The sequence below is a fragment of the Euleptes europaea genome, chromosome 21, assembly GCF_029931775.1.
Source record: "Euleptes europaea isolate rEulEur1 chromosome 21, rEulEur1.hap1, whole genome shotgun sequence".
In the NCBI taxonomy this organism is placed as follows: Eukaryota; Metazoa; Chordata; class Lepidosauria; order Squamata; family Sphaerodactylidae; genus Euleptes; species Euleptes europaea.
In genome coordinates, this window is record NC_079332.1 from 13885644 (window position 1) to 13908367 (window position 22724).

Sequence of the window (22724 nt, forward strand, 5' to 3'; positions counted from 1 at the left end):
CCGTGGAAGAGCGATTGGCACTTGCCCGTCACATGAAACCGCTAACCGGTTAATCCAGAATCAAATATGATTTGGAACTCCGGTCGGTGACATTATCAGGAGGGAGGGTTGCCAACCTCTAGGTACTATCTGGAGATCTCCTGCTATTACAATTGAGCTCCAGCCGATAGAGATCAGTTACCCTGGAGAAAATGGCTGCTTTGGCAATTGGACTCTATGGCATTGAAGTCCCTCCCCTCCCCAAACCCCGCCCTCCTCAAGCTCCCTCCAAAAAACCTCCCGCTGGTGGTGAAGAGGGACCTGGCAACCCTACACAATGGCCAACCAGATTCACTGGAGGTCCAACAAAGAGGGCGCAGAAGCCAAGGCCTCTTCCTGATATTGCAAAGAGGGACCTGGCAACCCTACCCCAATAACAATTACTGGCCCTCCTTCCTGGGTCTGGTGGTGTTATTTTTTAATGTGGTTTAATTTAATTATTTTATAATTTTAAATGTATTTTAAAACTCTTTAAAATGTATTATAATAACTCTTGTTTTATTGTATTTTTATTTGGGCTGTTGGAAATCATCGTTTGTATATGCTTCGGTAGATGTTTGGCTGTTCGCCGTATTTTAATAAAGGAAGTCATTGTTCAAACGTTTGGAGAGCCAGTGTTTTGTAGTGGTTAAGAGCGGTGGTTTGGAGCGGTGGACTCTGATCTGGAGAACCGGGTTGGTTTCCCCACTCCTCGGCATGAGCTGCGGAGGCTAATCTGGTGAACCAGGTTGGTTCCCCCGCTCCTCCACATGAAGCCAGCTGGGTGACCTCGGGCTGGTCACACTCTCTCAGCCCCACCTACCTCACAGGGTGTCTGTTGTGGGGAGGGGAAGGGAAGGTGATTGCAAGCCGGTTTGATTCTTCCTTAAGTGGTAGGGAAAGTTGGCATATAAAAACCAACTCCTTCTTCTTCTTTCTCATCCAGCACACGGAAAATGAAATCCTATCAGAAGCTGGCCGCCGATGACCCCCTGACTACGGAGTCGGGGGACGAAGCTGCTGACGAGAACCCTTTGTGCCACCACAAGCTGTCAGCGTGGTGGATGGGTGGGGGTCTCCTGATGGTCGCCGGCCTGCTCAGCGGGGTGACTGTTTGGGTTCTCGGCCAGATTTGGTGGAGCCAGCACCTCGTGCCCCTCCTGACGAAGTGCGCCTCTGTCCCCGAAAACCTGCGCTTTGACTGTTACCCGGAACGGGACACTGTGGTGACGAGAGAGCTTTGCGAGAAGCGGGGGTGCTGCTTCGTCGAAACCGACCGCCCCTCGGGCAGCGCCAGGGGGGTCCCTTGGTGCTTTTACCCCCCAGATTTCCCCAGCTACGCCTTGGGGAGCGTTAATGCAACGCAACTGGGGGTGGTGGGCTTCCTGACCAGGCGGACAAAAGCTTATTATCCGAGGGATGTCGCGAAACTGCAGCTCACGGTGGAGTTTGAAACGGACACCCGCTTGCATGTCAAAGTGAGTCATTTTCTGTGGTCGGTTGACATCCCCCTTCCCCGCCACGTTTCTCATTTAACCATGGCTGTTACCGCACTAGGTATTCCCAGCGATGTACTAAGTGTTTGAAAATATTATAAAAAAACCACTGTTCGCACTTTTTATGTATTCCCGCAAAAAGAAACCCTCGGTGTGTCCTCCTAATTCTTTCCATTGACCTGAGTGGGTTTGCGGGTGGTCTCTTTTCTGCAGATTACCGATGCCACCGGCCCTCGGTACGAAGTGCCAATTGACGTTCCTCGGGTGACGAAGAGAGCGGAGAATCCTGTGTACACCGTGGAGTTCTCCAAGGACCCCTTTGGGTTGATTGTGAAGCGCCGGACTTCAGGAGCTGTGCTGTAAGACCCTCTCCCCTCTTTATCTAATGCATTCTGAACAGCAAAATAGATCAGGTTACCTTTAGCTATCCCCTTCTTTGAGGAGGGGGCTCAGATAGGGTTGCCAACCTCCAGGCGGGGCCCAGAATTACAACCAATCTCCAGACTACAAAGATCATCTCCCCTGGTGAAAATGGCTGCTTTGGAGGGTGGACTCTATGGCATTATATATCCCACCGAAGGCCCTCCCCTTCCCAAACCCCACCCTTGCCTCCCAACCCTAAATATCCAGGAATTGCGCAACCCAGCATTGGCAACTGTAAGTAAATGCCAGTAGGAAGTGAGCCTTCCTTGTCTTGTGTTTTCCGATCTCTTTAAAAAAAAAAACAGGCGTGAGGACTAGAAACTTAGGTGGGAAGGCATTCTTAGGATTCTAGAAGAGACACTGTCGCCGCTTAACGTCCCCTCTCCTCTAGGATAAACACAACTGTGGCACCCTTGTTCTTTGCGGATCAGTTCCTCCAGATTTCGACTCTCCTGCCTTCCAAATTCCTGTACGGGCTCGGGGAACACCAGAGCAACTTCCTCCACAGCCTGGAGTGGAACACCTTAACCTTCTGGGCCCGAGATATCCCTCCCACGGTACTGTTTATGCATAATTGCCAAGTCTAGATACATGCAGTCATGCTTACTGTATATATGTACATATGAAGCTGCCTTATACCGAATCAGACCTTTGGTCGCTCAAGGTCAGTATTGTCTGCTCAGACTGGCAGCAGCTCTCCAGGATCTCAGGCAAAGTTCTTTCACATGGCCTCAGTGGTACAGCATCTGCTTGGCATGCAGAAGGTCCCAGGTTCGCTCCCCGGCATCTCCAGTTAAAAGGACCAGGCAAGTAGGTGATGTCAAAGACCTTTGCCTGAGACCCTGGAGAGCTGCTGCCGGTCTGAGTAGACAATACTGACATTTTACGTGTCTCACTGCACCGCATCAGCGTAGAGCATATATGCTTGCCAGGCTAAATGCACTACCCTCCGCCTTGCTATATGGAAGATTTAATAAAATCCCATTTGCGGACAGAGTTTGCCCCTGCTGGAATGGTGAAATTGAATCCCTTGTGCATGTCCTTTTCAATTGTTGCTTTTATGCTTGTAGCCGATCCCAATTCATTGACCCACTGTTCATAAACAGGGAATGGCTCTCTGGAGAAATAAGGACATACTATCTTATGACCACAGAAAACCCGAAAATAATTGAATCAGTGGCAAGGTTCTTACAGCTAGCAATCTGGTATCGTGAATGGTGTGTAGCTTTCCTTTATGGCTGATTTGGGATGGTTTTATCCAATTTTATTTATTTGTGCTCAGTTTTACACAACTGTATGTTCTTTCTTTTATATGCCAATAAAGGCTTGTGTTGTGTGTTGTGTGTACTGACTTTGAAGAGCCAAGGGTCTGATTCAGTATGTGATCATGTGTATTGGGGAGGGGCTGTGGCTCAGTGGTAGAGCATCTGCTTGGCGTGCAGAAGGTCCCAGGTTCAATCCCAGGCATCTCCAGTTAAAGGGACCAGGTGATCTGAAAGATCCACCTGAGACCCTGGAGAGCCACTACCAGTCTGGGTAGACAATACTGACTTGGATGGACCCAGGGTCTGATTCAGTATAAGGCAGCTTCATGTGATCCTTCGAACTGGAGATGTTGGGGGATTGAACCTGGGACCTTCTGCATGCCAAGCAGATGCTCTACCAACTGAGCCATAGCCACTCCCAACACAAAGCTGCCTTCTACTAAGTCGGACCCTTGGTCTAACAAGGTCAGTCTTGTCTACTCTGGCTAGCAGGATCTTTCCAGAGTCTCAGGCAGGGTCTTTCCCATCACCTACTGCCTTATCCTTTTAACTGGAGATGCCGGGGATTGAACCTGGGACCGTCTGCATGCCAAGCAGAGGCTCTACCACTGAGCCGTGACCCCGACCCGAGTGATCGTATCTCTGCAGCCCCTTGTTGAACATACGAAATTGCCATATACAGAGTCAGATCAGGAATTTAGTAACATCTAATCAGCTATCATATGAGGAGCGGTTGAAACACTTAAGGCTGTTCAGCTTAGAAAGAAGGCGGTTAAGGGGAGATATGATGGAGGTTTATAAAGTTATGCATGGTGTGGAGAGAGCGGACAGGGAGAAGCTTTTCTCCCTCTCTTGTAATACCAGAACGTGGGGTCATCTGCTAAAGCTGGAGGGTGAGAGATTCAGAACGGAGAAAAGGAAGTATTTGTTCATACAACACATAGTTAAATGGTGGAACAACCTGCCCCAGGCTGTGGTGATGGCTGCCAACTTGGATGGCTGTAAGAGGGGAGTGGACATGTTCATGGAGGAGAGGGCTATCCATGGCTACTGGTCAAAATGAACACTAATGATGCATTCCTACTCTCTCCAGGATCAGAGGAGCAGGCCTATTACATCAGGTGCTGTGGAACACAGGCAAGACAATGTTGCAGCAATCATCTTGTTTGGGGGCTTCCTGGAGGCACCTGGTTGGCCACTATGTGAACAGACTGCTGGACTTGATGGGCCTTGGTCTGATCCAGCAGGGCTTTTCTTATGTTCTTATGTGGTGGTGATGGCTACCATCTTGGAGCGGACATGTTCATGGAGGACAGGGCTATCCATGGCTACTAGCCAAAATGAATACTAGTCATGATGCATACCTATTCTCTCCAGGATCAGAGGAGCATGCCCATTATATTAGGTGCTGTGGAACACAGGCAGGATAATGCTGCTGCGGTCGTCTTGCTTGTGGGCTTCCTAGAGGCCTGCTTGGCCACTGTGTGAATAGACTGCTGGACTTGAAGGGCCTTGGTCTGACCCAGCATGGCATTTCTTACGTACTTACAACTGGATGGGCTTCGGTCTGACCCAGCGGGGTTTTTCTTATGTTCTTATGTAAAACTATTTTGTTTTGTTTCCCCCCCAGGACTCCTGCAACTTATATGGTGTTCACCCGTTTTACCTGGTAATGGAAAACGGTGGAAGCGCCCATGGAGTTTTCCTGTTGAATAGCAACACGATGGGTGTGTTTTTCTTTTGTGTGTTTGGGGGAGTAAAAGGGGGGGAGAGGGGGAAATGGGCACCAATCATAGGCATGGGAGAATCTCATCATTTCTCAGCCTGAATGTTCAAGAGATCCTATGCAAGACCCCTGCTTTTTTTTTTTTCAACAGCCTCGACAGAGGGTGACACTAGACCTTGCATCCCGCAGGGTGGTGTTTTTCGAGTAATCCCATGGATTTAAGCCACTTGACAATGCAGCTCTGGCCCCGTAACCTCAGGAATGCGGGGGCCGAGAAGCGACAGAGGGAAACGAGGCGGGCGAGCGCTCTTTCTGGCGCTGAGACATCTGTTTCCTGCCTCTTTAGCAATTGCCGAGCGGTTGAACCGCAGGCTACGGCTGCTGGCTTTCGGCCACGGAGGCTGGTCACTTGGCACCTTCCGATGGTTGGGTTTCGCTGGCCCTCCCTTCTGAGGTCTTTGCCCTTTGGCAACCCAGAGACAGTCAAACAGCTGGGAGGGAGAGAGCGAGAAAGCGAGAGAGATAAATGAGGAGAGTCTCAGGATTCCAGCCTGCGAGCAGGGGCAGCAACCAGACAGGCCTCCAACAGGCCAAGCTTGCCAGTGAGGTCAGGAACTGCAAAGGCAGGAGAGACCTTAGGGCATGCTCTCCGGTCACTGAAGAACAAGCTCTTCTGCAAAGCAAGGTCCGTAGGTGAGCAGGAGGCCGACGGCCTTCTTGCATCTGCACTTCCCGGCTGAATTAAGCGTGATTACTCCCGGGAGTAAGTGATTCGGAATGAGCTATGAATTTCTGTTTCTGCTATGTAAGGGCATCGGAGTGTTGCTGATTAAAAATAAATAAGTTGGCAGCTTTAGGTATGCCCTGACCCAGATGGTCCCGGCTAGTTCGATCTCATCAGGTCTCGGAAGCTTAGTAGGGTCGGCCACAGTTAGTACTTGGGTGGGAGACCAGCAAGGAAGTCCAGGGTTGCTACTCAGAGGCAGGCAATGGCAAAACCACCTGTTTGTCTCTGCCCTGACCTGGATGGGCCAGGCTTGCCAGATCTCATCAGATCTTGGAAGCTAAGCAGGGTCGGCCCTGGTTAGTTCTTGGATGGGAGGCAGGCAATGAGGAAATCTTCAACAACTATGTGATGAGTAGGAGCCAGAAAAAAGGAAACAATAAAGCAAATGCATTCAGATATATTTGCAATTTAAGAAATATATGTTTGGTTTTTTAATTCAGAATTTGTGTTTCCCGAGTGTATGTTCGCCCTCACCTGGATGGCCCAGGCTATCCTGATCTTGTCAGATCTCAGAAGCTAAGTGGGATCAGCCCTGGTTAGTATTTGGATGGGAGACCACCAAGGAAGTCCAGGGTTGCTACGCAGAGGCAGGCACTGGCAAACCACCTCTGTTAGTCTCTTGCCTTGAAAACCCCATAAGGGGTCACCATAAATCGGCTGCGACTTGACGGCACTTTACACACACAGTGTATGTTCAAATATTTTGCGTGCACACAGCCTTGGAAAAATCCCTGGGGAAAGAGACCCGTCCCCCTGCAATGTTCATGCATTTGCTGTGGGGAGTCCATTGCATCAGTTGTAGTTAAGAACACTTTTTACATGTGAAAAAATCCCAGGGTCTGTCCCTGGCATATCCAGAAAAGGAGATCTCTAGGGAGGGTTGCCAACCTCCAGGTAGTAGCTGGAGATCTCCTGCTATTACAACTGATCTCCAGCCGATAGAGATCAGTTCACCTGGAGAAAATGGTTGCTTTGGCAATTGGACTGTATGGCATTGAAGTCCCTCCCCAAACCCTGCCCTCCGCAGGCTCCACACCAAAATTCTCCACATATTTCCCAACCCGGAGCTGGCAGCCCTGTCTCTAGGCCCCACCTGAAAGTTATGATGCAATTAGGTAAATGTGATATATGTATTTTACAGAACAAATGTTCCATGAAATATTATCATAGATTTGCCTTTACTGAAGAAGCTGCTGCGAAATGGGACAACTTACCGGATACCCATAATATTGGCAACTATGGACTATGCATTTATTTGATATCAAAAAAGAAAATATATGAATTGTACTTAAGTGACATTTATATGTAATGAACTTTACCTGTTGAATAATTTGCACCTTGCACTTTTGTAACTATGGCTGGAATGCTTTGGTTATAAGTATTGTATACTTGTGTGACAACTTTTGATACAAGTTTTGAAATACATTCACTTGGCATATCAATTTTGTGCGTTTTTTTGCCAGTAGTGCTTTTGTGATTGTTTAACTACTTGTTTAGAATTCGAGTTTTGTTTGATTGCCCCACCTGGAAGTAGGCAACCCCACGAGGTAGTTTGCCATCGTCTTCCCCAGTAATCTACACTTTACCTCTAGCAAGTTGGGTACTTATTTTACCGACCTCAGAAGGATGGAAGGCTTGACCTTTAATAATAACCCCATCTTCCTTGGTGGTCTCCCATCCAAGGACTGGCCATGACCAACCTGCATAACCCACTCTAAAAAAGACAGCTGATCTCTACCAGTTCCCTTCTTCCAAACAATGAATTATGGTGTGTGTTTTCATGGTGTGAGCCACAGGGTGATCTTTTGATGCTTCTGAAAGATGTTCTAGGAGCCCCGTGGCGCAGAGGGGTAAGCTGCAGTACTGCAGTCCCCAGCTCTGCTCACGACCTGAGTTCGATCCCGACGGAAGTTGGTTCCAGGTAGCCGGCTCAAGGTTGACTCAGCCTTCCGTCCTTCCGAGGTCGGTCAAATGAGCACCCGGCTTGCTGGGGGTAAAGGGAAGATGACTGGGGAAGGCACTGGCAAACCACCCCGCAAACAAAATCTGCCTAGTAAACGCCGAGAAGTGACGTCACCCCATGGGTCAGGAATGACCCGGTGCTTGCACAGGGGGCTACCTTCACCTTTACCCTAAAAGATGTTTAATCTCTGCAGTTCCAAGTCAGAATTCTAGTGCTGCGGGGCTGTGATTTGTGATTTGAAATGTTGGTGCTCTTGTGTTCTTTGCCCAGAGGTGGCTCTCCAGCCCGCACCTGCCCTCACCTGGAGAACCATTGGGGGCATTCTAGATTTCTACATCTTTTTGGGACCGGATCCCAACTTGGTGGCGCAGCAGTACCAGCAAGTGATTGGTGAGTTATCTTCCCTCAAGGAGCTCAGTGCGTATTTCTGCCCTCCTCCGTTTTATCCTCCTGACAACCCTGCAAGGTAGGCTAGGCCGAGAGTGAGTGCGAGCGGCCCGAAGTCACCCAATAAACTCCATGGCTGAGGCGGGATTTGAACCCTACTCAGATATACTAACCCCATGAGGGGCCTAGCGTCAGTTGATGGGAATTAGGCTTTTCTTAAACCGTCGGCCTGTGTGCTCAATCCCCTCCTTTTTTGTTCCAGGATTTCCAGCCATGCCACCGTTTTGGGCGCTGGGATTCCACCTCTGCCGCTGGGGATATGGAACGAGCAATGAGACCTGGGAGGTCGTAAAGACCCTGCGGAATTATCAAATTCCCCAGGTAAGAAAGACAAAGAGAGAGAAAAGAAAGGCAGACAGAAAGAGAGACAGAAAGAAAACAAAGAGAGACAGACAGAGAGAGAGAGAAGGAAAGAAAGAGAGACAGAAGGAAGGAAAGGAATAGGCAGAAAGAAAAAACAAAAACAATGAGAGACAGAAAGGGAGAAAGAGATAAGAAAAGAAAGAACAAGACAGAGAGGCAGAAAGAAAGAGGCAGAAAGACAAAAGGAGAGTTAGAAAAACAGAAAGAGAGAGAGAGAGAGAGAAAGAGAGAAAGAGAGAGAAAGAGAGAGAGAAAGAAAGAAAGAAAGAAAGGGAGAGAGAAAGGGAGAGAGAAGAGAAAGGGAGATAGAAAGGCAGACAGAGACAGAAAACAGAGAGAAGGAAAGAGGGACAGAAGGAAGGAGAGAAATAGGCAGAAAGAAAAAGAGAGACAAAAACAAAGAGAGAGAAAGAGATAGGAAAAGAAAGAACAAGACAAAGAGGCAGACAGACAAAGAAGGGAAGAAAGAGGCAGAAAGACAAAAGGAGAGACAGAAAAACAGAGAGAGAGAGAGAGAAAGCAAGCAAGCAAGAAAAAGAAAGAAAGAAAGAAAGAAAGAAAGAAAGAAAGAAAGAGAAAGAAAGAAAGAAAGCTCCACCCTCAGAGAGAAAGAGAGGTAGATGGTTGGAAGCTGGTACCAAGAATTGACCTTTTCAGACATGTCAGACAGGGAGTGATGGTTCCTGTAAAAGAAAGTGGAGGTTGCTTTGCCCGAGGGTGACTCCAACGCAAACTGTTCTGCTTCCCCAGCGTGCTTAACAGAGGTGTGATTTGCAGATGTTGCCCAGGGTAGCATCGTTTTTAACAGCTGGTTTGACCAGGGTCATCTAGTCCAACCCCCTGCACAGTGCAGGAAATTCACAGCTACCTCCCCCACCCCACCCCGTGTCCCCTACTCCATGCCCAGAAGATGGCCAAGATGCCCTCCCTCTCATCATCTGCCTAAGGTCATAGAATCAGCACTGCTGACAGATGGCCATCTAGCCTCTGCTTTGAGGGAAGGAGCACTTGCCACCTTTCGAGGAAGCCTGTTCCACTGAGGAACCGCTCTAACTGTTAGAAAATTCTTCCTAATGTCTAGACGGAAACGCTGTTGGTTTAATTTCAACCCGTTGGTTCTGATCTGGCCTTCTGGGGCAACAGAAAACAACTCGGCACCCTCCTCTCTATGACAGCCCTTCAAGTACTTGAAGATGGTTTCATAGCCCCTCTCAGTCTTCTCCTCTTCAGGCTCAATCATGATCTATCCCAATAGAGGCATAGTTGTTCAGCTGTTCGTGTGATTCCTTTGTTATACATGTGGAATTATTTTTTTGAATAGTTTTATAAACTATTGTCTGCTTTATTAGCTACCAAAAGATCTTTGAACAACAAATTGAAATGCCAGTTTCTCTTGAATGACTCGATCCCTGAAATAACGGCGATGGTAGGCCAATTTCTTGCTGAGGTGCTGAAGATTAAAACTGTTTTGAACTAGTATATTTTGTAAATCATAATTTATAGGGATTATTACTAATCCCTAATTTAAAGGGTGCTGTATTTATATCCTGCTTCGGTCATTGGCTAAAGTATTGTAATTATGCCAATAAAGGTATGTGTGTGTGAATAGTTTTATATTATCTTTATCTGTTTCTGTTTACTAATTTATTTTCCTGGCATTTTGCTGGGTTTTTTTTTTTTTTTAGTAACTATTTTTTTAATTTAATTTAATTTTTCCCAGTTCTCTTATTTGCCTCATCAGCTTTTGGTTACGAGGCGGCATATAAATTATTTCAATAACTACAGCTATTGATGAATACTGTAATAATGGAATGTTATAAATTGGCGATAAGGATTAGATATGTAACAAGACGCCCAGCCGACGGAAAAGCTTCACACGCTGATTTCTGCAGTTGACGTTTGCTCAATCAGTTGGCAACCGTGTTGAGCTTTTGGTGGAAAATATCTCCCCTTTTATACTCACCGCAGTATAGCCCCGCCCACAAGTTGTCAGGAACTGGCTCAGCCTCCTCTGGGTCCTAACTTCCCCCTTTCCCGCAAGCCCTGGAAAAACTAGATATGACACCCAGCCTAGGAAACCAGTCATCGGGTTTGACCACTCGAAGAAATCATTCTGCGCCAAAGAGGTCTGTCATTTTTGGTTAGTTTGATTTTGGGTGTGTTTGTTTTTGGTAGGACGCACAGTGGAACGACATCGACTACATGGATAGCTACCGGGACTTCACCACGGACGCCCAGAACTTTGACACACTACCCCACATGGTAGAAGACCTACACAAGCATGGACAGCGCTACGTGATGATTCTGGTAGGGTGGAGTGCCACAGTGGAGTGCCACAGGGGTCTGTCTTGGTACCAGTGCTATTTAACATTTTTATAAATGACTTGGAGGATGGAATAGAGGACATGGTAATTCAATTTGCAGATGACACCAAGTTGGGAGGGGTAGTTAATACCCCAGAGGACAGGGTCAGAGTTCAGAATGACCTTGATAGACTAGAGAGCTGGGCCATAAGTAATAAAATGGATTTCAATAGGGAGAAGTGTAAGGTACTTCACCTAGGCAGAAACAACTTAAGGCACAGGTACAGGATGGGGGATAGTTGACTTGACAACAGTACATGGGAAAGAGATCTGGGAGTCTTAGTGGACCACAAACTGAACATGAGTCAACAGTCTGATATGGTGGCTAAGAAGGCCAATGCAATTCTGGGCTGCATCAATAGGAGTATTGTGTCTAGATCAAGGGAAGTAATACTACCACTGTATTCTGCATTGGTCAGACCTCACTTGGAATACTGTGTCCAGTTTTGGGCTCCACAATTTAAGAAGGATGTTGACAAGCTGGAGCGTGTCCAGAGGAGGGCGACCAGAATGGTCAAAGGTCTGGAATCCATGCCCTATGGGGAGAGACTTAGGGAGTTGGGTTTGTTTAGTTTGGAAACGAGAAGGTTGAGGGGAGACACGAAAGCCATGTTTAAATATTTGAAGGGATGTCATGTTGTTGAGGGAACTAGCTTGTTCTCTGTTGCTTCAGAGACTAGGACACGGAGTAATGGATTTAAACTAAGAGAAAGGCGATTCCACCTAAACATTAGGCAGAACTTTCTGACAATGAGGGCTGTTCGACGGTGGATTGCGCTGCCTCGGAGGGTGGTGGAGTCCCCATCTTTGGAGGTCTTTAAGCAGAGGCTGGATGGCCATCTGTCGGGAGTGCTTTGATTGTGGGATCCTGCGTGGCAGGGGGTTGGACTGGATGGCCCTTGTGGTCTCTTCCAACCTTGTGTGATTTTGTGATTTTGTGGGTGGTTTGTATCGCCCTGAGGTTCTTCTTTCTGGAACCAGTGTAGCTGTTTTTAATTTCTGGAGCTCCTAGCAGAGACACCCTCTACACCCCACACATTATTTGATAGAATATGCCTCTTATCGGTCTTCCTTCACAAAACTCAAGGCAACATTCACTGAGGAGGGGTGCATCCCAGGAGAATTCCTTTTCCATCGCTGAATCAGAGCTGTTCGGCTTCAGTAAGGTGGCTGGAATAAGTGCCTTCCAACCCTACCCTTCCTGTGTGCTGATTGCTACTTGTTTGTAGTTTGTCTTCTTCTTCTTTGTGTGTGCTGATTGCTACTTTTTTGTGGGTGCTGACTGCTACTTTTTCTGTGGCCGATTTCTACTTTTGTGTGTGTGTGTCGATTGCTACTTTTTTGTGTGTGTGGTTTTGATAATGTGTGTGTAAAGTGCCGTCAAGTCGCAGCCGACTTATGGCGTGGGGTTTTCATGGCAAGAGACTAAGAGAGGTGGTTTGCCAGTGCCTTCCCCTGCATAGCAACCCTGGGCTTCCTTGGTGGTCTCCCATCCAAATACTAACCCGGGCTGACCCTGCTTAGCTTCTGAGATCTGACGAGATTAGGCTAGCCTGGGCCATCCAAGTCAGGGCGGTTTCGATAATACCATGTGCTATACAACCGGGGAGTCCGATCTTCTGTTTTATATCCAGCGAAGGGAGATCTGATTCTTGAAAGTTCGTGCCCCCACCCCCCAAATCTTGTTGGTCTCTACGTTGCTACTGGACTGGGATCCAGCTGTTATAGTGCAGACTAACATGGCTCCCCTCTGAAATTAGCTTTATAAAAAATACCCAAGATCCAAAGAGCTTTTTTGGCTACGCTGCTGTTATTTGCTATTCTGTGTCTACTACTTCGGAGCAAGTCTCCCTGAGCAGTATGAGACTTGCTTCCAAGCAAAGAGCATTGAGCTGTGAAAAAGAAGAAGAAGAAGAGTTGGTTTTTGTATGCCGACTTTCTCTACCACTTAAGGAAGAACCAAACCATCTTACCATCACCTTCCCTTCCCCTCCCCACAACAGACAGACTGTGAGGTCGGTGGGGCTGAGAGAGCTGTGACTAGCCCAAGGTCACCCAGCTGGCTTCATGTGGAGGAGCAGGGAAATCAATCCGGTTCGCCAGTTTAGCCTCCGCCACTCATGAGGAGGAGTGGGGAATCCCAGCTCTCCAGATCAGAGTCCGCCACTCCAAACCACCGCTCTTAACCACCACACCACGATGGCTCTCACCCGCCACGCTGTGTCGGAATGCCAAAGGGACCCGTAGGCTCAAAAAGGCTCACCCAAGAGGCTTGCGATAATCTAGTAGGATATTTGCTTTTTGGTTGTTCTTCTTCTTTCTTCCCCCTTGGGACAGCTGACCCAAGTCCCGTGAACAGATCTTAGAATTCTGGACTGAATAAAAAACCTGCTGGGCGTGTACTCTCTTCGACATGGTTTTATCTCCCCCTTTTACAGGACCCCGGGATCAGTAGCACCTCCCCCCCAGGTTCTTATTGGCCTTATGACGAAGGCTTGAAGCGTGGAATATTCATCAACACTACCCAAGGGAAACCTCTGATAGGGAAGGTAAGAGTGAAGTCAGCGCACCTTGACCTGTGATTTTAGGCAGTGGGTTGTTGTTGTTGTTTTTTAGCCTTCTTAAGGACTTCTTTAAAAAACCCAGGAAATTCTGCCGGGACAAACGGGTGTTGCATTCTGGCATGGAACTTGCGTTCGACGGCTCCCTCTGCGTCTTGCCTACCGACACACTGTGTCTTCTAATGTCCTCCTAGGTCTGGCCCGGCCTCACGGCTTACCCTGACTTCTCTAACCCGGACACTCATCAGTGGTGGCTGGAGAACCTGAACCGTTTCCACGCCCTCGTCCCCTTTGACGGCGTTTGGATCGTAAGTGTTGTTCATGCCTTCCTTGGGAGGGTGTCTCGGCGGCCCAGGGGGATGACTTGGACTTGGGAATGATTTAGCCTTGCGGCAGAACTTTCCAGCACCTTACATGGGAGACCGGAACCTCAGAAGAGCCCTGCTGGATCAGACCACTGAAGATCCATCTAGTCCAGCATCCCGTTTCACACAGTGGCCAAACCAGGTCCTCTGGAGCAACAAGGCATAGAGGCTGAAGCCTTAAGTGGGAGTGGGGAAGACAATATTTTCTCTTTCCATTTTCTCCACTTCATGCTTAATTTTATAACTGTCCATCACACGGGTCTCCAAGGGGACGCCCATGGGCACCCGCAGACACCTTTTCTGGGGCCTGTCAAGTGTTTTTTAGAAAGTCGTTGGGGCTTTTGCCCAGCTCTGCTTCTGACTAGCCATTGGAGATTTGATTAGCTGTGCAGATTTTTAAAAAGGCCGCTTTGGCAGCTGCTGCCACCACAGCACAAGGGTCTTCACTGGGTGACTAAAAATAAGCTGCAGCCGCCGTTTTGTGGCTGGCTCCACCTCCTGTGGCAGAAGATGCTCAGTTTGCTCTCTGGGAAATCAAAATGTTGTGCTTAGGATGACCCTGTCGGCTGCAGGATCCGCTGGTGTTCACTAACTGACCCCCGTCGGAGGGAAGAGTGGCCATTTGAACTGCCGGCCCTTTTAACCCCCCCTTGATCTCTTTGCTCAGGACATGAACGAGCCGTCTGACTTCATGGACGGATCCCAGGAAGGCTGTCCCCAAGGGGAACTGGATCGGCCGCCCTACGTGCCCGGTAAGAAGGGAGATCCCGTCAACTCTGCAAGGACGGCTTCTGCACTTTGGCGGGGAGCTTTGACCGTTAACGTCTCCGACGAGTTTAGCGCCATCCTAAGTTGCCTTTCCTGGGAGTGAGCCCCTGAACTAGATTCTGAGTAGACTTCCTTAGGATTGCTCCTCTCAGTGGCTGGCGAGGGAGCAGTCCCTGAATAGGACAACGTGTCATGCTGGTCTCGGTCCTCAGACCAGCCCTCGTTGAGAGACGGTACGCTGTACAACCCCCTCATCACCCGCCACCTCGACGTCCAGTATTTATTTATTTGAAGAAGAAGAGTTGGTTTTTATATGCCAACTTTCCCTACCACTTAAGGAAGAATCAAACCAGCTTACAACCACCTTTCCCTTCCCCTCCCCACAACAGACACCCTGTGAGGTAGGCGGGGCTGAGAGAGCTGTGACTAGCCCAAGGTCACCCAGCTGGCTTTGTGTGTTGGGGTGGGGAAACAAATCCAGTTGCCCAGATTAGTGTCTGCTGCTCATGTGGAGGAGCAGGGGATCAAACCCTGTTCTCCAGATCAGACTCTACCGCTCCAAACCACCGCTCTTAACCACTTTTATCCAAGAGGCTGGCATAGGTGGGTCTCTCCCCTCCTTTCTTTGACCCTCACGACAACCCTGTGAGGTAGGTTAGGCTGAGAGAGAGAGAGAGAGAGAATGAATGAATGAATGAATGAATGGACCCACATGAAGCCTGCCTGGTGACCTTGGGCTAATCACAGTTCTCTCCAAACTCTCTCATCCCCACTTACCTCACAAGGTGTCTGTTGTAAGAAGAGGAAGGCAATTGTTAGCTGGTTTGAGACTCCTTAACGGTAGAGAACCCTGACCCGGATGGCCCAGGCTAGCCTGATCTCGTCAGATCTCAGAAGCTAAGCAGGGTCAGCCCTGGTTAGTATTTGGATGGGAGACCACCAAGGAAGTCCAGGGCTGCTGTGCAGAGGAAGGCACTGGCAAACCACCTCTGTTAGTCTGTTGCCATGAAAACCCCAAAAAGGGGTCACCATAAGTTGGCTGCGACTTGACGGCACTTCACACACACACACACAACAGTAGAGAAAAGCGGGTTATAAAAACCAACTCTTCTTCTTCTCCTCTAGCCATAGTAGGAGGCTCCCTTTCGGCCAAGACGATCTGTGCCTCAGCCAAGCAAAGCACCTCCGAGCACTACAACCTCCACAGCCTCTATGGGCTGATGGAAGCCAAAGCCACCGCCAGGTAAGCGGCTCCTGCACGCACCTGCCGAAAGGTGTACCTCTGATGTTCCTCAACGAGGGATGGTTCGGTCACATCCTGTCCCTGGTGGACCTACCACAGAGGAGACGTTGCCCCCATATGGAATGGTCTGGTCACATCCTGTCCCTGGAGGCCTACCAAAGGAAGATGTTGCCCCTCCCCACAAGGGATGCTTCCTGTCCCCGGAGGCCTACCAAAAGGGAGATATTGCCCCTACAAGGGATAGTTTTGCTCATTTCCTGTCCCGGGTGGGCATACCAGAGGGGAGATGTTTCCCCCACAAGAGATATGGTTTTTCTCACTTCCCATCCCTGGAGGCCTAGCAAAGGGGAACGGTTGCCTCCACCAGAGATGGTTGCTCACTTCCTGGAGGCCTACAAAGGGGAGATGTTACCCCCACAAGGGTTGGCTTGCTGACTTCCTGTCCCTGGAGCCCTACCAGAGGCAAGACATGGTCTGGCTTGGTTCTCACAACACTTCTTAAAGCTTCACTTCATGGCAGGGGCTCTACTCCTCTATGATTTGTCACTTCTGTAGAAGACCAACGTTCTCCTAGAGGAGACCCTTGTGCTGATAGACCTCCAGTTGAAGGGTCTTCATCCACGCACTCTCTGTTCCTGTCTTTCAAGTGCATTGATCAAAATCCGAGGGAAACGACCTTTTGTCATCTCGCGCTCCACCTTCCCTAGCCAAGGGAGGTATTCAGGGCACTGGCTCGGAGACAACCGAAGCAACTGGAAGGACATGTTCTGGTCAATCCCAGGTCTGTACCTACATCATGCATATGTTTTGGTGTTCCTCACACTTGGAGTGTAGCTCTCCAGAAACATAGGCCAGCTGGAAGCCCATTCCCCAGTTCTGTCCTGGGTTTCCTGCCAGAGGTGTGAGGTCCCCATAACGGGTATAGGCTTGAGAATTTGGAATTTTGCAGAGTTTCAGCGAGTAGCCGCATTGGTCTGCAGTAGAACAGCTACATTCGAGTCTGGTAGAACATTATAGACCAACAAGATTACCGGGCTACAGGCTTTCACTAGTCAAAGGCCCCTTCGTCAATCTGATGAAGAGAGCTTTGACTCTCGTAAGCTCTCGCCCCAAAAAACTTGTTGGTCTCTAAGATGCTACCAGACTTGACTCTAGCTGGAATTTTGCAGACAGATGTTGGGAGTCAAGCATCCCGCTAGGATACCATGGCTACTTGCTCCCTTTATTTCCTCACCGGCCTCCCCCCCACCCCCAGGTTTGCTGAGCTTCAGTCTCTTTGGAGTCCCGCTGATCGGAGCTGATATCTGCGGCTTCTCGAGCTCCACCTCAGAGGAGCTCTGCGTTCGCTGGACGCAGCTGGGCGCCTTCTACCCATTCGCACGAAACCACAACACCATGAACGAGAAGGTACCTCCGCCACCTAGAAGAGGTCACTTTCCTCGGACATTGGATAGCTTGAGCACACATTTTGTGTGCGAATTAGAACTTGAACGGGGAATTCGACGAACCCCTGATGCGGGCGCTTTCCCATCGACGCCCCTCAACAGCTGGGCAAAACATGTCCCGAAAAGGGGGAAAGAAGGGGGCCGCACCAAGGCATAAACGAAGGCAAGGAAAGAACTAGTGCAGAAGGAAACAAATTATTTAAATGTTTTTGCAACCCCTACACCAGGGGTGTCAAACATGTGGTCCGCAGGCCAAATGCGGCCCGCGGAGGGCTTTTCTCCGGTTCCACAAGCCTAGCCAGCATCCCTCCCCCGTCCCTTTCTGGGCTTCCCACAACCTCCACACCATCGGCTTCTTTGCCTTCATCCCAAAAAGGGGACCCAAGTTCACCTCCCTGCTATGCATAGCAAGATTGTCCACGAGGAGGATCCTACCCCAAACATGCCCTGTACAGACCCCTCTTTCGGACTGTCCCGCCTGCTTTTTTGCTGAAGTGGTCTCTCTTCCGCACAGGCCCAGGACCCGACAGTGTTCAGCCCTGCGGCACGGACCGCCATGAAGGAGGCGTTAGAGACCCGCTATGCCCTCTTACCATTCCTCTATTCCCTCTTCCACCGGGCGCACCTGCAAGGTGACACCGTCGCCCGACCTTTGTTTTTTGAGTAAGTTGGTCTACTTGTGTGGGGTAGCTCGAGCAAAGGTGAGTGTCATTCAGGCCTAAGTAAAAAGCATGTCCGGTGATAGAAAAGGACACAAGCATACACATGAAGCAGACTTATACTGAATCAGACCCTAGGTCCATCGAGGTCAATATTGTCTACTCAGGCTGGCAGCAGCTCTCCAGGATCTCAGGCGGAGGTCTTTCATATCACCTACTGCCTGTTCCTTTTAGCAGGAGATGCCAGGGATTGAGCCTGGAACCTTCTATTTTTTAAAATTTATTTATTTAATCCCTGCCCTTCCCCAACTATGCCAGGCTCAGGGCCAAGCAGAAGTTCTACTGCGGAGGCATGGACCTCTCCCTGAATGGAGATGCTGGGGATAGAACCGGGGACCTTCTGCATGCAAAGCAGATGCTCTATCAGCGAGCGACAGTCCCTCTCCTCCCTATTTCGTCCCCCCCCCCACATTTAAATTGACATATGCACCCTGGTTCTGATTAGTTCTTAAACTGACCTCTAAGCAGAACTTTGGGCCAGGAATAGAGCTGCCAACCTCCAAGTAGTGCTTGGAGATCTCCTGGGATTACAACTGATTTCCAGATGACAGAGATCAGTTCCCCAGGAGAAAATGGTTGCTTCAAAGGGTGGGCTGTATGGCATTATACCTTTCTGAGATTGCTCCCCTCCCCAAACCATGCTTTCTCAAGGCTGCGCTCTCCCCCCTAAAAAAAAATTTCCAGGAATTTCCCAACTTAGAGTTCGCAACCCTAGCCAGGAATACTTAGAAATACCATTGATGAGTTCAGGATTGTTTAACTGGAAGTTAACAATGCGGGGATGTCTCTTTTCCCCACTCTAGATTCCCAAAAGACGTGTCCACCTACTCAATAGACAAGCAGTTTCTGTGGGGGAGGGGACTGTTGGTGACCCCAGTCCTGGATCCTGGCACAGATTCGGTGGTTGGCTACTTCCCAAGAGGAGTGTGGTACGATTACTACACGGTAAGGGGGCGGGCCCGCAGCTCGACTGCGCTGGCCTGGCTTCTCTGCTTTGTCCCCCTTCCTAAACGTCTTCCTGAAATGGGTTTGAGCACCCCTCGAAATCCTAAAGAGACCTCGCTTGAGACAGGCCTTCTGAACGGACGTCGGATTTCACTTTGGCCAAATCCCAGGGGCGATTCTAGCACCCCTGCTTCCGGTTCTGGGAGAGGCGTCCGTTCCTGTGTGGATGGGGGGAGCCCCGGACTTGATCGGTCAGAGTCGGGGTCCTGGGGGTCTTTTTCTCCATTTCTTTGCCTCGCTTTGACAGCTCCGACTCTCGCTGTCCCCTGCAGGGGTCGTTGGTGAACAGCAGCGGGGAGAACCTGAAAATGGCAGCACCTTTGGACCACATAAACGTGCACCTCCGCGAGGGGACCATCCTGCCAACTCAGGTGAGATGGATTCGCCGCCGTAGCAAAAAGGCTCAGAACTTTTGTTCGAGTCAGTCCCCCTGGTGGAGTCTCTGGTGGCCTCAAGTGGGATGTCATTGGGGGAAGGGGAGTGAAGAGGTGGGCTTGGATTTGAATGCAGGCCTCAGTGGGGTCCCTCTTCGCAGGAGCCGACTGGGTGGCAGCTTTCTCCCATGTCGTGTCCTGGGCGATTACCAATGTTGCTGGCGCTTGTTGCCCCGTGGCCCCAAAATGCCCCGTTGATACCAGACTCTTTCGCTTCCCATTTCTACCCCTATCATCCCATGAGACTAGGACTGCCCTTGGGGTGCCTAATCCAAACTTCATGCAATGCTGGGCTTTTATCCCTCAGAAACCGGCGAGCTCCAGTTCAGTGAGCCGTAAGAACCCCCTGCGCCTGATCGCAGCTTTGTCGCAGAACTCCAATGCCTGGGGAGATCTTTACTGGGATGACGGAGAGAGCCTGGACACCTTTGAGAAGGGTGACTATTCCTACCTGGTGTTCAACATCACTCAGGTAAGAGAGCCCTCTTAGGGCTCAAAGAGATGAGACGATTTGTTCAGTCCGTAAAAGGCCCAACGGCGGGCTTGCGGAGCTTCAATTTGCCTTGGGGCTGTCCAGGGTCGGAAGAGAGTGTCCAACCCCTTAATCCCCAATCACAATCTCCTTTATTGGCATAAATAATTTCCAATCAGTTTCGCTGTCTGAATCTGCACACCTTGCTTTGAAAGGAGAAACGTGATTTCCCATCTTTGAAATTCCTGTAACAAAGCAGGGAACCCAGTTCTGAGTGGAGGTCAAAGAGCTGTCCCTTCCGTGCAGAGCCCTGAGGCAAACTGAGGCTCCAGAAACCTGCAATGTAATTTTGTATTTTGGACACAGAACATGATCTTCATCTCTTGATCTTCATCTCCCCAATCTGGTCTCCCAGCCAAATATTTCAGGGAACAGGGTGGATTCATAAATCCGCAGTAATGGGCAGCAGGGGGGGATGAATTTGCCACTGCAAATTCAAGTTATCCTTTGTCCAGCCGTGCCACCTCTTACCCTTAGGAATCTGCTTCTTCTCCCCCGTTCATCTAGAACACCTTCATTTCCACCGTCCTGCATTCCAACGTGGAAGCGACCTTCGTCACCGTGGGGGAACTGACTGTCTACGGGGTCCGGGATGAGCCAAAGAGAGTGACCGTCAATGGAAAGGAGGCGCCCTTCTCTTATTTGACAAACCAGGTAATCAGCCGTCAAGGCGTCGGTTTCCCCTTGGGAGACCCTAGTTGGTTTTTCAGGCTTTCCACCCTGAAGCTGGTCCCACCCACCTTGGATTCTTCAAGCTGGATCCCATTTCTCGTGTTGCACTGCTGTCTGGACTTCATGGCTGGCCAGATAGGATCCCAGAGTTTGGCCAGATTTAGCTCGACTAAGGTGCAAATTTTCACTCAGCCAGTAAGGTGTAGTGGTTAGGAGTAGTGGACTCTAACCTGGAGAACCAGGTTTGACTCCCCGCTCCTCCACATGAGCAGCGAACTCTAATCTGGCGAACCGGATTGGTTTCCCCACTCCTTGGCCACAACACTGATCTCTCAGTGATCTCTCACTGATCTCTGATTGCGGTTCCTTTGCCAGCTTAGCAGCCCCCAAAAGAGGGGGTGGGGACAGGGGTGGAGAAGAAGGGACCATGTCATGCACCACCCCATGCTGCAGAGGTCATCCGGGTATGTCACAAAAAGATGGACCCCAGAAACTGGCTTTTTTAATCTACGAAGATCCTAACTGCAGGTATAAGGCGAAGGGACACCTGACCTCCCCTCTTGGTCCACAGGGTTCAGAGTAATTGCCCCTGAGTTACCAATGAGACTTCCTGCCAGGTGGTGGAAGAATGGAGGCGTCCTAACGCCCCAGTTCCGCCACCAACTTCCACTTCCCGTTCTCTCTTGACAGGTTCTCTCCGTGGGCAACCTGCAGCTGAACCTCACCCACGGATTCTCCATACGATGGATGTGAGGTCGCCCTGGTTGTCCGAACGCACTGTTGTGAACGAGCAGGGGTCTGTCGCACTGTCTGTGCCTGCTAGGGTCTTCTTCTGGTCGGGGCGACTGCCTCAAGAAGGGTCTCGGCGGCTTTTCCTCCCAAGCCGAGGGTTCCGCTCTTCCCTGCGTCTGCCCAGAAGGGACCCCCTGGCTCTCATTGCTGCCCGCTCGTGCATTTCCCACCCCAAGTCTCCATCTCGCTTCTGCACTTTTGACCCTGCGAGCCTCCTTTGCGCGTTGCCGGCCATCCCCCAATTTGCCCCGGGTGTCAGACGGGGCTGTGTGGCGTTGTCCAGAAGGGAGAAGAGTCAGTCACATTTGCCGGGTTATAGTTCTTGGGATGTAAGAGTTTATTTTATTTTTGTATGGGAACCCTCGACCACAATATACTTGTGCCTTCTGGAGTGCCGACTCGGCTGTTCCGTAGCCGAGGTGCATCTCTCAGTTGGGGAAAGAGGGCTTAGCTGCATCTGAAGGCCCGGACGCAAACAGACGCAGGGAGTTCTAGTTTAAGGGATCTCAGGTGGAGAGCCAGTGTGGTGTGGTGGTTAAGAGCAGTGCTTTGGAGCGGTGGAGTCTGATCTGGAGAACCGGGCTTGATTCCCCACTCCTCCACGTGAGCGGTGGAGGCGAATCTGGTGAACTGCTCTACCACTGAGCCACAGCCTCTCCCTAATATTAATGTTTGAATATTTTTATTATTGCTGTTAGCAATGTATGGCCAAAAAGTGCATAGGAAGCTGCCTTCTACTGAATCAGACCCTTGGTCCCTCAAGGTCAGTATCGTCTACTCAGACCGGCAGCAGTTCTCCGGGGTCTCAGGCAGGGGTCTTTCACATCACCTACCTGCCTAGTCCCTTTAACTGGAGATGCCGGGGATTGAACCTGGGACCCTTCTGCATGCCAAGCACATGCTCTACCACTGAGCCACACACACACACACACCCGTTCCAGCGAGGTCAAAATTGGCCAAGCAGAGGTTGTGCCTTGGGACGGATCCGTCCCAACCCCGCAGCGGTCACTTGGGACGCCAGTCTTGTAGAACGCACAGCGAGGAATCTCGGTCCATCCCTCTCAGGCCGCGTGCATGTCGGGGTGCGGCCGGGTTGCCCGAACTCACCCTCAGCGTGAATGTCTACGGCGTGTTAAAACGCTTGGGAAAAAAGGAGAAAAACCTTCGGCTGCACTATTTTTTGTACTAAATCCCCGTCCCCTTTCTACGCGGGCAAAAATTCTCCCTGCTTCATGTCGTCCATCAGTAGGACCCTCCGCTTCAATAGTGTGTGTGTGGGGAGGAGTTAGGGTTGCCAACCTCCAGGTACTAGCTGGAGATCTCCCGCTATTTCAACT

The 22724-nt window shown here is 50.0% G+C and overlaps 1 protein-coding gene across 1 annotated transcript; it reads left to right on the forward strand.

The window, feature by feature from the left end:
• The first annotated feature begins 974 nt into the window (after positions 1-974).
• On the forward strand, positions 975-21350 carry LOC130492451 (lysosomal alpha-glucosidase-like). The gene is made up of 19 exons (XM_056866200.1): positions 975-1496; positions 1728-1873; positions 2329-2494; positions 4833-4929; positions 7949-8068; positions 8328-8446; positions 10664-10795; positions 13290-13400; positions 13607-13720; positions 14445-14529; positions 15671-15788; positions 16436-16569; positions 17044-17195; positions 17748-17896; positions 18756-18897; positions 19230-19328; positions 19699-19863; positions 20431-20577; positions 21286-21350. The coding sequence occupies exons 1-19, from the start codon at positions 975-977 to the stop codon at positions 21346-21348; spliced, it is 2781 nt and encodes a 926-aa protein (XP_056722178.1). The 3' UTR covers positions 21349-21350.
• The last annotated feature ends 1374 nt before the right edge of the window (positions 21351-22724 follow it).